At 37.9% G+C, this 13,927-nt stretch overlaps 3 protein-coding genes across 3 annotated transcripts in view; 2 read left to right on the forward strand and 1 right to left on the reverse strand.

Annotated features, from left to right (window-relative positions):
* The window catches only part of LOC131881980 (uncharacterized), a gene marked incomplete in the record, with an annotated part of 24,101 nt that extends 13,475 nt beyond the window's left edge, over positions 1–10,626 (reverse strand). The window contains 4 exon segments of the mRNA XM_059228984.1: positions 6,424–6,635; positions 8,222–8,414; positions 10,058–10,309; positions 10,393–10,626. Of these exon segments, the coding sequence (XP_059084967.1) occupies positions 6,424–6,635; positions 8,222–8,414; positions 10,058–10,309; positions 10,393–10,487 (752 nt within the window).
* On the forward strand, positions 828–3,301 carry LOC131881981 (glutathione S-transferase omega-1-like). Its single transcript, XM_059228985.1, has 4 exons — positions 828–1,063; positions 1,133–1,352; positions 1,425–1,682; positions 3,100–3,301. Exons 1-4 carry the CDS (start codon positions 924–926, stop codon positions 3,232–3,234), a joined length of 753 nt encoding a protein of 250 aa, XP_059084968.1. The 5' UTR covers positions 828–923; the 3' UTR covers positions 3,235–3,301.
* Positions 10,627–12,753: 2,127 nt separating the features above from the next.
* The window catches only part of LOC131881776 (AP-2 complex subunit mu), a 5,687-nt gene continuing 4,513 nt past the window's right edge, over positions 12,754–13,927 (forward strand). Inside the window, exon 1 of the mRNA XM_059228733.1 lies at positions 12,754–12,952. Within this exon, the coding sequence (XP_059084716.1) occupies positions 12,891–12,952 (62 nt within the window). The 5' untranslated portion in view covers positions 12,754–12,890. The remainder of the gene's footprint in view (positions 12,953–13,927) is intronic.

A 13,927-nucleotide genomic window follows, 5' to 3' on the forward strand; every position in this document is an offset into this window, starting at 1 on the left:
AAAAAAGTTGACTAGAAAGTGATATCAAAAATGACTTTTGAGCAGTTGCAGTAATTTTTGTGATCCCAAAAACGTTGAAGCCATTTTTTCATTGGCATGATATCAGGCAAAAAATTACATGGTTTATTTCAAACAGTTTTAAAACAAAACTAATAAAACATCTTTTGATAAGGGCCTCATATTCCTTTTTTTGAAAATTTGACCCAATTATTGATTAAAATCAACGCACATATTTAGCATCAACTCATGAGTATCATTTATTTAGGGATTAATTTGCGTCAAAAAGTAGGACATTGTTACATTAGATGGATTCTTCGTCGTTATTAATGGGTTGAAAATGTATGACACTGGGAGGTTAAAAGTGTTTGAAATAGAGTTTATCTACTTCAAGATAGACGAATGCACGGACTTGAAGTAAGTAAGAAAAAAAATGAAGATCAGTCAGTTTTTAATATATTTACCCGTAAAAGGGTTCGTTTCAAAGTCATATTGTCAAAAGCTAATGAAGCTGACCAAGAGCAGGCCGAAAATTCGAATTTTATGTAACTCCATCAGTTAAGTTTTAACATTTGGGCATGGCTTTGTTAAATGCAATTTTCAAAAGCCTTGATTCAAATCTTAACTTATCTTTTAATTATGAACTGCCACGGAACTCGTCACCTACAATGAAATTGTGCCCCATGATGTCCTGATTTCAAAATGTACCCTCATGTGTCTCTGCAATTCTTTTGGGCAAGATATAGCCTGGGCTTCCCGTGAAAAACAAAGGAACCTCTATCTACCTTCCTCCCATCAGCTGACCAAGCAAAGTGTACGAGTACGTACACAAACATGCCCAAGGTTGTTATATATACCAACATACCAGACAAGCCACCGGCAAAGTCGTAGAACACTATTTCGAAACAACAAGTACAAGAATTAAAATGAACGGCATCAATACAAAACATTTTGAAACGGGCTCCAAGTGTCCGCCAATCGATCCAGAAAAGTTGACCGTCTATAACATGAGATATTGTCCGTTTGCTCAACGAACCATTCTGGTCTTATTGAAGAAAAACGTTCCGTAAGTTCGCCCACATTTCTCAAAGTAAATCTCATGCTACAATTGGTTTCCATGAACGTTTTTTCCCAGCTTTGACACCATCAACGTGAGTCTATCCAAGAAACCCGAATGGTTTTTGGAGCGAAATCCTCTCGGCAAGGTCCCTGCCATTCAAATTGGCGACAAGATCATTTACGAGAGCATGATCACTGTGGATTACATCGACCGTGTCTACGGCGGCAAAACATTGAACCCCAAGGATCCTTACCAAGACGCTTTAGACAGGATGTTAATTGAGAGATTCACTCTGGTATTAATGCGCCAAAGCTAACGAGATTAAAAGCCCTTAAGAGGACAATCTCCGACAATTATCTCATTTCAGGCTCTTCCACCCCATTACCGACTCTTTTACGGTCAACCCTCCGAAATCACGCCTGAGCAACGAAAGGAATGGTCGCAGGAGATGCTGGATAAGCTCTACGTTTTGGAAGAGGCTCTCTTGGAACGACAGACTCCATACTTTGGAGGGGATTCACTCATGATGGTGGACTACATGATTTGGCCGTGGTTTGAACGGATTTTGGCCATGCCTGCATTCGCTCCGGAATGCGTTTTGGACCCGAAAAGATTTGGGCGTTTGGTGAGATGGGTGTTCGATACTTTTTTTACGTGAAGCCGGGTCTAATAGTTAGGGACGGGCAAAATGTGCAAAACAGCAAATGTCCTTTTAATGTCCTTTAAGAGACAAAGAGGTGCAAAAAAGACCAAAAAGTGTTACAAAGGTGCAAATAAAATCGAAAAAGGATTCAGCGCAGTTTCCTAGCATGGGAGAGGTCACCGGTTCGATTCTCCTCCCCGACCTTTCTCAAGGAAACTTTTAGACGCTAACCACACCCACAGACGGAGAACCAATGTGATACCGGACTTGAAATTGCCTATCGGAATTTGGACTTGGATGATGCGATGGCTGGCTTCGCTGGCCGGGCGAGGTGCACCCTCCGACCCTAGCACCCCCAACCAAAACAAAAAAAAAAATCTATTTTTCAAAGCTGTACTAACTTGAAAAGCGCCTCCTTTAAAAAAAAAAAGAATTTTGCCTTAATTTTTGACCAAATTGACGTAACTGTCTTTGAATTAGGTCAAGGAATGCTTCCCTTGCTTATTTTTTCTCTTTTCTCAGAATAGATCTGCAACATTGATCAAATTTCTAAAATGAGCTAACTGAAAACAATTGATATTTCCCTTCCTCAAAAAAGAAGATAGTTATCCTGGAGAAGATAAGGAAAACTGGTATGGAGGGTTTTTTGGGCTGCCTAACTATCTTTGCGCCCTGCTTAGCTTGTCTCTTTGGACTTGAAACTCGCTCTTTTCATTTATGTTTTCCCATGCTGCTCAACCAAAAGTTTTTGGTTGGAATTTACAAATTAATAATTGTTCTAAATTGTTCAAATTCAGCTTTTTGCATCTTTATTTTGGCGGCAGCCTTTGGTGTCAAACGTTGAAACCAATTCTAACTCCAAGAAAGTTGTGATTTCTACCAAAAAAATAGTTTTGGAATATGTACAAAAATTGGTCTTTACAGAATACAGACGTTGCAAAAAATATTTATAATGAGCAAGGGACGAATTCGAATTAACTTTAAAGCAAAATATCTGTCGATTACATAAAAGGTTTTCAACATGACTATATTTTTCTACATTTTGACCAGCTGTGAATAAAAGAAGAGTCTACTAAGTGTGACGCAAATATTTTCATCAAAAGACATTTTGATGTGTACTGTACTCGTATATCAACAAATGATGTGTCACTTCTACTAAGAATTAGGGAAAATTCCTTACTTTTAAGTCGTGACAAGTGTGGGCAGTGCTTTCAGAATTTGACGTTTCAATTGATTTTCCTTAACCGAACGAAAGTATGTTAGGGCAAAAAATACGTAGCCTTATAGAGGACCCGAAACGTATCCGAATTTCAGAAGTCGTAGTAGGCTCGAACTTGACAGCCAAAACAAATACTAAGATGAGAGGGAAAAACATGATTGAGCCTTGGGCTTTTTGCAGGTGAAATGGATCGAGCTGATGGAACAGGACTCGGCTGTCAAAGCTTATCGCGTTACCACTGAGGACTTCCTCGAATTCCGGCGCTCAAAATTGGAAGGCAACACCAACTATAACATTATTGCCGATCGACAGTAAAACCGTGGTCGTAACAACGCCTGCCTATTTCGAATAATAAAGGTCCTCATATCTTTTCCTTTCCATTCACACACGCAAGGGATCTTCGGGGAAGCCTACAGAGCTTACTTAACAAGATGCATATTCGTCGAAATTTTCTCAAACGAAAGACCTTTCTTTATCCCTTTATCCCCGCTTCTAACAAAGGTAAAAAGGGGAAGGAAAGGAGACGTAGAATATCTCTTGCCACAATGGTTTCGATCCGAGTGCGATAAAAAGTGTTCTTTCCCTAGCTCATGATTTGTCTCTTCGGGACCGTTCCAAATTTATGTCTCTGCAGCAAACTGCCCTTGAAATAGATGCACTTTTCAAGCACTTGTTTACGCTCGCATCTAGAGCTCTGAGAACAGACAAGCCTTGGGCTATCAAGAACGTTTTTTGACCATAGAGGAGAAATCCGAAAAGCATTTGGACATCAACAGGCTCAAATGGAACTTGTTATGGTTTCATGATATTTTGATACATCAGAACTGATTAGTTCAATAGAATTTGCTTTTGAATCATGAAATGGTCCGTCTGGTGACTTTAGTAAAAGGGCAACTGACTAAGTGAGAGTGTCAATTGGAGCTGATGCATACTTCTCCTTTCTTGTCAAAGTCATCATTCAAATCAAAATATGTGGTTCACAGTGAGACTTTGCGATCTCATCTCCATTATCTTTTTGCTCTTACAAAGCATTACTTGTAATAATTTAGTCCTTAAGTAAAATCATTCTGAGTGGATCAAAATATGAATGCAATTGTCTGTGGTTTAAATTATGTTCTTTACACTATTTGGTAAATAATAATTATCAAAATTGCGTAAGTTGTTGACAAATTGACTTTGATCAAGACCACAATGCGCTATAGGGCTAGTCAAGTAAACGCGTTCATGGACAACTGACGTTATTTCATGGAGTAAAATCAAAGACGACATGCCCAGCCAACCCGCACTGTGCATGCATTGGGTTTTGACATGTTTTCCCTTTTACATGCTTGCCTAAGCATATAGCATTTTGGTATTGAGTCAATTTGATAGTGCGTTCACTGATTAACACCAAACATGCTCATTTATTAGGGTTTTGTAACACAACTTGCTCAAAATCACTGGATTATTAAAAATTCAATGGGCAAATGGTGCAAGTGGACTGTGATGTTTGTCTTGGTTCTCTCTCCCTAAAATGCCCAAAATCAGGGTGTCGTGCCACATTTTTCCTTGCATTTCCTTTACTTGACATCCCCTATTGGCTCTGAAATGACGCAGCATTTTCTGAGCTTTTAAATTTTCTAGATTTTAAGCTCATCATCAGCATAAGATCAGATGACGTGAAGAGAAAACGTTTCTCTCCAAGGACTCTAGTCCTTACCATTGAAGCAAGAACAAATGGACCAAATTTGGAAGGAAGAATGTACTTGTAGTAGAAGGTTGGAAAAATGCACTTTCCTCGAAATCACTGAGCAAATTCTCTCTTTAATGAGGTGGTTCGAAATGCAGAGTGGATGCACTTTTTTAGGTTCCATGCAGCACAATAAAAAGTGAAGCCAATCCTTCCGAGTCACTTAAAGAGGCGTGTTAATTCCTTACTGTCGTGCTTCGTCAAGATTCCAAGTAAGAAAGGCAGAAGTCAACCGAAGCCAAAAGTATTGAGCCCTTCGCATACAATAGACATGTATCGCACTTGCTTAACTATTTGGATTTGATTGATCAAATCGATATTCTTTACCAAAGTATTTTCAAGTAGCACAATGAAATATTGAACCATCATTCATTTAACTGCAAAGCCATTGAAGTCGTTAAACATTGAATAATCCATCTCAAGATACTTTTGAAAAAAAGCCTACTACCTTGACATTAGCTCAAAAAAATAAACTGAACGTATTCGTAAAAAATCTCTCTTCTCTGACACAGAGTAACAGCTTTATCCTAAACTTTGGCACTATTCATACTTGTTTCAATGGCCTGCAAAATGGACTAAAAGTTAAGATTTGGAACCAACAACGTATTCTAATCAGAACTCAATCCGATTTTTGGCTCAATCCAGTCCAAATTTGGGACAAGAAGAAATAGGAACTAAATGAGAAAAAAAAATGCCATCTAAATTTGGAAGCTGAGTAGTCTAATGTTGATTCACCCGATAATGGCACCGGTATGAGTGCGTTCCTTCATGCCCAAGAGGGCGTGGGTTCGTATCTTGTCTCAATTGAAAGACATTAATTTAAATCTGTCAAAATTGTATCAATACCTATATTTTAAGATCTATTTTAGTTTTGTCCGGTAACTTTAGTAAACAAGTCTTTATGGCTGTGGATAGATTTTACAACTAAATGTAACTCATTGCATCAATGTGGAGTGAATGTTTTTTTTGTGATGAGAAAAAATATCCAAATATCCGTAGAGACGACGGGGTCCTTCATGTGTTGCAGTTGGTTGCTATGACATACTCATGAAGTTTAAATTGGATCAGTACCTATATTTTAAGATATATTTTAGTGTTATCCAATTGCTTTAGTAAACGGGTCTTTATGGCTGTGGACAAATTTTACAACTAAATGTAACTCATTGCATCAATGTGGAGTGAACTTTTTTTGGGATGAGAAAAAATATCCATTGAAGCTTCAATTTTACCTTGAATCAAAATTCATTTTCACCATCCAGGGCCGATGCACAACTCTGGCTAGAACCATGGACCCTATCCAATAGCCTCTTTAAAAGCTGAGATCTTGATCCAAAGCATTGTGTACTAATGGGGCATGTCAAGGGAAGGAAATTCAAGGAAAAATGTGGTCCAGCACCCTGACTTTGGGCATTTTGTGAAGGGAGAACTGAAACAAACATCACAGTCTACTCGCCCCATCCGACCATTGAATTTTCGATAATCGAGTTATTTTGAGTGAGCTGTGTTATAAAAACCCAACAAAATGAACACGTTTGGCATAATTCGGTGAACGCATTATCAAATTGGCTCAACACCAAAATGCCACTTGCTTAGACAAGCAGGTAAAATGAAATAAATGTCGAAATTCAATGCATGCACAGAGCGGATTGGCTGGGCATGTTGTCTTTGATTTTACTCCATGGAATAACTAACGTCAGTTGTTCATGAACGCGTTCACTTGACAAGCCCTATGCAGCTACCTCTATGTGGGCACCCTGCAGGAGTCCTAAGCGTACCTTTCTCGGATCTTCTCCACCGTCCAAACCTTGCGTTTCTGAAGAAGATGCACGTGCACACTCTTGAGGTCTATGGCTCCAGATTGGAGAAGAGTTTCGAATTCCGATATCTTGGTCCTAAGCAAGTCCAGGGCATGAATATTGCTTCTCAGAGAGCCTGTCACATTAATCGGAGCTCCAGAGCCATCTTCTTGATCTTGATGGAAAGTGATCTAGAAACAGACAGACTTACACAGACATAGATAGACTCAGCCTTTATCTAGATCGGGAAAGGTCATAAAAACAGACGGATTTCCCACGTAAAAAGGATGAGTGTTTCGTGAGGAGGGAAAAAGCTCTGTAGGAGTCAGCAATACCAGGAGACCTTGGAAAAGACAACTAGGACAAGATACAAAACCCAATAAAGGTCATGGAAATAGGCTTTCAAACGTCAAGTCAAGTCTCATGTCAAGTTTTGGAACTTTCTCCAAACATTAGTACTACGAAAGGTGAAAACTCGAAAACAGTCCACATTAGACATTAGAAAATAAGTCAGCATTTTACCAAAATAAAATAGAGGAGGTCCATGCAATATATTTTTAAACTTAGAGGTTCTACGGAAGTTTCAAAATAAATTTCAAAGTCAACCGCAAAAACATTTATCAATCAGTGGTTGTCTTTAAAAAAAATCGATATGAACCGGTTAGTTTTTTGGATTCAAGAGGTTGGTCTTCTCTCTGAATTCAAATATTATTCGTTATGTATTTACCTTGGACAGCGTCTTTTAACTATCCCAAATGTTTTTTCTTACTCGTTAAATTACGTTGATAATAAAAAATTTGAATTAATGTGCTTTCAAGTCAGATTTCTGAACCAAATTTTCGGGGGCCAATCATCAAACTAGGTGATGGTGATTTATAGAGGATTTATATACCCTCGATTTCAAAACAAAATTGTGCTGCAAATATTTTGTTCTCTTTGACTAATAATAGGAGGTTGATCATTTCTAGTTAATATTACAAGGAAAAGCAGTTTTACAACTTTGTGGTGACTAACTTTTAAAACATTATTTTTTCTAAACATAGCATTATTATTTCTAGCACAGAGTAGTGGAAAAAGATGATGTTGAAAAGTCGCTTGTTTGCTGTAAGTACACAATATATACCTCTTTGTTTATATCTATTTGGATGCTAAAAGTACTTGTCATTATACCCGTATAGGATTTGAAAGGTCTCTCAGAAGGGTTGCTGGTGTATTTATAGTGTTAGAATAGAGAAAGAGGATTGGACATGGCAATTGGCGAAGCTAGGCCACTTTGTGATAACAATATTTCAGCTCCCCAAAAGTTACAAGGGATACTGCCATACATTATGAAAAAGCGCTTTAAAAGAAAACAAATCGTATTTTTATGACAAAATGTTGAGTTACCGTACTTTACATGAAAATATCGAAAGTTTCTGGTTTATGTAGTAAAAAGTCTAGGGTTTTAAGAATAAGTAATTATGAATACAATAAAAGAGGTGCAGTTTGGTCTCAAATGCCAGTACCTTACTGCCTGTTTCTATTTGCGACTCGGTCAAAGAGTTGTGACAAACAAAAAAATCGGCCTAGCTCCACTGAAGTCCACTCCTCTAGTAGAAGGTCTCTCTGGAATAAATTATCAATAAATTGTTTGACAAAAAAAACCTAGTTAAAGTCAGGCATCTTAGGGCCTATTCTTGCATTTCTCCGGTTGTTTGTCTTCAACTAGAGGGGGCAGCTCGGAGAATGAAAAGGACCATAGATGAATTAAGTTTAAAAAAACAATGCAGTCACATACCTTGGCCCCGGTTTTGAGTTCAATGTTGGCGATCAGATCCCCTCTAGTTCCGATTAAGAGACCGGCAATGATAGCTTCCACTCGGATCTCTTCCGTGGCGATGATTTCGTTCCATTTGCAGCCATTCGAGGTCAAACGAGGCGCCCAAAGTTGAGAAGAGTAGTTATTGCATCCATACAAATCGGTGATCATTCTAAATGGAACGTGAATCGGCTTGATTTGGGGCTCACTCGGCTATTTTAGGAACACGTTGTATTCAATCAAGATCTCTATTGAATATGAGGGGAACGAAACCCGTTTTGATTTCCCTTTGCGCATTAGATCTCAAGGTTTTTTTTTAAAGTAGAAGTAATCGTAACCGTAGAATTATAGTATTAATTCAATATTGACCAACATTTCAGCGGCGCTCTTCACAGAATTTTGCTAAAACCAGTCAATGTGCGAGACAGTATTTGTCCAATTAGGACGCTAAGATATATGGAGGTTATTTGACACCCTTGTGCTCTGCATTAAACTTTAAAAAAGCAAACACTTTGTATAAAAAGGGATATTAGACCCATATCCATACGATGTGGCTAGCTTAACGCATTAATAACGGTGAACGGAGGTGGGTCTGAAAAAAGCTTGCAGCTCCTGAGGAGAGATTGATTTGTTTTTCTATCCTTTAAAACGTATTCGTATTACTCAGCACTATTCGGAGAAACCCAAGAAGGTTGGCTGGAAGGAGATTATACATGCAAGGTTGGACAAATCTAACCAGAGATTATCTCTTTCAGCGAGGGAAGCAAGGTCTTGAGCTTGAGATATCTGGCATTTTAGTCATGTTTGGGAGAGCCACAATGAAGTAAGGAATTTTCTTGATCATCGATTTCATGGCAAACTAAAGCCAAGTTGAATTACTTTTCGGTAGAGTCAAATACATGCCAAGAAACTCATTTGGAAATGGCCGACTTATCATCATTTTTAGATTTTTAGGGGCATTATCTGTTTGTGCTAGAAGAAAATACGATCGAAAAATGTAAAGCTTTGGGATGAACATAAGTAGAGGGCAGATTCTCAAGTCATTTTTCCCACCTTAAAATGTCATTTCATATAATCAAAATTATGACAAAAAATGAAGAAGTTGGCAGAAATGTCCAGCAAAAATGAAGCAGCTTTCAATTTCAACGATACAACAATCTGACAAATCTAACTATTGGTTGCAGTCGTCAAATTGCATTGAATGGTTTTGCTTTAAAAGAGTGGTGCGGGTTCACACAAGTTTTTCGGAATAAATGAAATGACACTGACACGTGTTAAAACAAGCTACCTAACTTTTTTGAGTTGTTGAGCCATGTGCTGTAAATTTAGAGACTACTAGTCACACCTTGATTAAAAATTCCTCTGAGAAGTAAAGACCATCGCGGATTAGAAAACAGCCTTTCATGGCTACAACCCGTCAATTTACAAACCTTGAACAATTAACATTTTTATGATCAATTTTGACAAAAAGCGTACCTTTCACCATGAATCTTTTTAACGCTAGGGAAGACCAAATTTATCTCCCTCCTTTAAACTTGTAAAATAAAAGATAAAGAAACTTGCTATTACTTCACTCTTTGATTTTGGAAGGTAACGTGCTCCATCAAATTTTATTTTTCCCAGTGGGAAAATGGCATACACGCGAAGTGGTGCTACTTGAAATCTAGACGGAAACATAGAGAAACAATTGTTCCAAAATTGATTGAAAGCACCAAATGATGTGGAAAAAACCCTTTGAAACTCGCCCTCTAATCTAAGGATAGTGCTTCATCATAAGTCTCAAATTCGTTTCCATTAACAAGTAGCTCTGAGTACCTAATTACATGCCGAACACTATCGGCCGGTCCAGTCAGGGAAACGGGGGTCTCGGAATCCCTTGAATTGGGCGCCAAGATGTTGATCTTGGCGCCAGTGTCCCGCTCAAAGCCCAGAATGGTTCGCCCTTGATAGCCGATCAAATAGCCCACTTTCCTCGTGGGCACGTGAATGACTTTTTCTATGTGATTGGGGGGCAACAAACTTGAGCTGAAATCCACGGGACTCTCATCCGAGGATATGGGCGAATGACTGCGATAAGTAAGAGCTGGTTACATTGCACATCAAAACTAAATGGTCATTGGGTCTTCCTAATGATTATCTTTTTATTCTACCTAGCAGAAGAAGATGGTTGATCAGGAAATTCATTTAGAGGATCTTTGGGGCTTTCTTCAGGCTCAGGTGGTCGCATTGCGTATGTCATCAACATTGTGATAAATTGTTGATGATGTGCAGTATTCAATCTCAGGGCAAAGATGACAATCACTATTTTCACTTGAGGTTAAAAACCTCATGTGTCACACTGAGTTTATCAACAAGTTGGAGAAGTGTGACTAGATTGGGCCCAACCGAAATTACAAAACAAGAACATGGGAGACCGTTGCAAAGATTGGAAACCCATGTGAATCATGATTGTCGTATTTAGAGAGTCAAACCACAAATTCAACATAAATGAACAAGAGCAAAGTAACAAGAAGGGTAAAGACGCAAAACTGCTGCAAAGCCAAGATTAAATGTTCATAAAAGGCCTAATTTCTGCTCCGTTTCACTTAAAAAGCTTTAGAATATCTTGCACAATGAATGATATATTACTAAATGATATTGTAGATAAACACCATTGTGTAAAAATTTCAAGAAAACATGAGACCAATGATGAAGAGTAAAGATTGACAAAAATGCAGGATATTTTTTTTTGAGCTTAATTTCATAGAGAGGGCAAGTTATTTAGTCCTCATTTATCATGTCATTTTAAACCAAATGAACCTTGATTATAATCTAAGGCATCTTTATAGAAACTCTCTTGCTCTGGTTAGTCACACAAGATTCAAAAGAATAACGTCAAAAATGAAAAAGAAGATATAAAAAGTAAGGAAAAAGGTAAACATTGCGCAGTTTGATTTCAGAAAGCTGGGCGTGAATGGTAACGAACATTGGCATCATTTTAGCAAAATCCTGAAATGCTCTTTTGAGTCTGCATCTTTTTGTTCAAAGCCTACTCAAGCACTTCAACATAAACCATACGGATTTTTTTAATGTTAAACTCAACCGACCAAATTTAAAATGGTAAGGTTACACCTAGTTTCAACAACTTGGAGTTGATCTGACATCACGTCCTTGTTTTGAAGCAATATTGAAAAGCGAGAACAAGATATGTTACGAAATAGCAAATTCAGAATCGATAATTTCATAAATCCGGACTTGTCGCAACCACCACTCCTTCCTTGTTTGCCGCGAACTATAAATTCGAGGTTGATAAAAGTTGGAAAATATTGTAGCGAGAAATTACTAGTGAGGTCCTCCTCTTCTCAGGCGCCAACTCAGCCTCTTAAGTTCCACTGCTTGAATGAAAGAAATCGATTCTCGTGCTTCACCCAGGGTGGCCGAAGAGTCTCTTCTGTAAGTTGTGTGTCTTTTTATCAGAGTCGAATTTTATATTGTTTGGATCCCATTTCCATGGCAAAGTGAATACTTTACGTTCGGTTGATTTTGTGATCGATAATCATTATGAAAACGTAGTAATTGATAATGATTCTGTATCAAGCCTGTACATGATGGAGCTAATTAATTTCTTTTTCAAAAAGTTAAATAAGAATTTCAGGTTTTAAACTTACAGACATCTTGCTTTCGAAAAAAACTTCAAAAGTCATCGCTCCACTAACAACAATTTCTTTTTAACTCCTCCTTTTAGACTAACTGAAATTGGGGATAACGTACTGCCTGGAACCCCTCGTCATGCTGGCTGGCATTCTAAACTGGAGGAGGTGAAGGACGGCATTAGGGTTGCCATTTCGACTAAGACTATCCTCAAAGGGAGTTGTTGGGCATTAAATATTCGGATCAACCCTGTAAGAGTCTGAGTGAATATATCTTGTGAGTGGTTCAATCGCATTCGTTATCTATTGATCTATGGTACCATAAAGAGGCAAAAAAGCCCTTGAGAAAAGGGCTTATCTCTTGTATCATTACAAAATTGATCTTTGATATTTCGGCTGCTTTGTCTCAACATGGGTGTTTTGTTGGTAAATTAAGAATAAAAAATGCCTGAGCATAAAATGTGCCGTTTTTATCTCTGTTTGAGTTTGATATTGCACCCTACCAATGGCATATTGTTGCGCATACCTGGGCAATTATTTCAATATGATTTTGTTTTTCAAACAAGGGAAAGTCATAACATATTGACCATATTTATTTGAACAGTGGTTTCTTGTAAAGTTATGATATGGTCAAACGCCCACACATAGCTGATCAAAAAGTAGGGCAAGTTCCTTGATCAAGACTTTTCCCCCTGAGTCTGATCAACCTTACTGGTTTGTCGATTATTTTCATCAAAATTAATGCTCATTCTAGTTGAAGTAAAAGGTTCACGAAATACATCAAAGTCCCCTTCCGTAAAACAGATCCAGATCTCCAGTTCCGCTAAGCTTCAAAACTTTGACATATCTGGTTCTCAAATCTGACTCATGCTCACCCTAAATATTTGGCTACCCTGTTTCACTTTCATGGTTCGTTCGTTAAGTGAGAGAAGTCAGGCCAAAGAATCCACCCACCCGTCGATCCAAGCAATGTGCGGCTAAACCGCCCTTGAAAACACGCCCCTTTTCTGCCTGTCATCATGATTGGTGGGCTCTTCATCTACAATCATAAGGGCGAGGTGCTCATTTCACGGGTTTACCGGTAATACAACACAACCCTTTTTAGTTCTGAAATCAGGGCGTGTTTTGCCCTTCAAAAAATGAGAAGATGAATAAGGATAAATGGGTTCAATATCAAAGGATTTGTGTGAAGCAGAAATCATGTCATGGGTAGAGCGAGTATCATCGAACCAGATCCTGGGGACACTTGTGTCATGTTATGGAATAAGGAATAATTATTAATTTACATTAACCTTTGCTTTCTTGGTCTAAAGTTTATGGAAAGCCATTGAGTTTGAAGAAAACATGAAAGGGTTTAGGTAGGTGTGAACCATGTTCACTGTTTAAGATCAATACTTGAATAAGCTGCTTCTGAAGTTGAAGCTAAGTGTTGCTGTTTGATAACAGGGTCATTTTGACTTTAAACCTCAGAACAATGAAGAGATATTTGATCAAAGGTAATCAATCTACTTGCTATTTAAGATTGACTGGAACTCTCTTGAAATGAAGTTTCAAACGAAAGTTCTGGCTTTCCTTCTCATTGATGAGAGTCCAAATTATACGCATGAAGACCATTTTTTATAACAGAAATGTAAAACAAGTGTGTGACAAACCAAACGTATTAGGAAGTATAGATAGATCGATGTTACAGGAAGTGCAATGTTAAGTTTGTCAAGAAACAAACAACGAACTTCATGCTAAGGAAAAAGCATTATTTTTCGAAAGATCTTCTTCGATGAAGCTCAAACAAACGTGTTCAATCTGAATGTTTTTGAAATTCAACAATGCATCATCCATTCCTGTCTTGTTGTTCACTTGTTCAAATAACCCGCAAAATGTCATACAAAAGTGAATAAATTGCTAAGAAAAAAACGTTTTTGACCAAAATTCCTGATCAACCCCAGGTTCAAGGGCTAGCCAGATCTGTTAGCTCTAATTCGTCAGTGAATCAGATATTATATTAAGCTAAATAAATGATTAATTTTTCGTCTGGAACTGCTGGGGCAACAAACTATTA

The sequence above is a fragment of the Tigriopus californicus genome, chromosome 6 (genome assembly GCF_007210705.1).
Source record: "Tigriopus californicus strain San Diego chromosome 6, Tcal_SD_v2.1, whole genome shotgun sequence".
NCBI classification, from domain to species: domain Eukaryota; kingdom Metazoa; phylum Arthropoda; class Copepoda; order Harpacticoida; family Harpacticidae; genus Tigriopus; species Tigriopus californicus.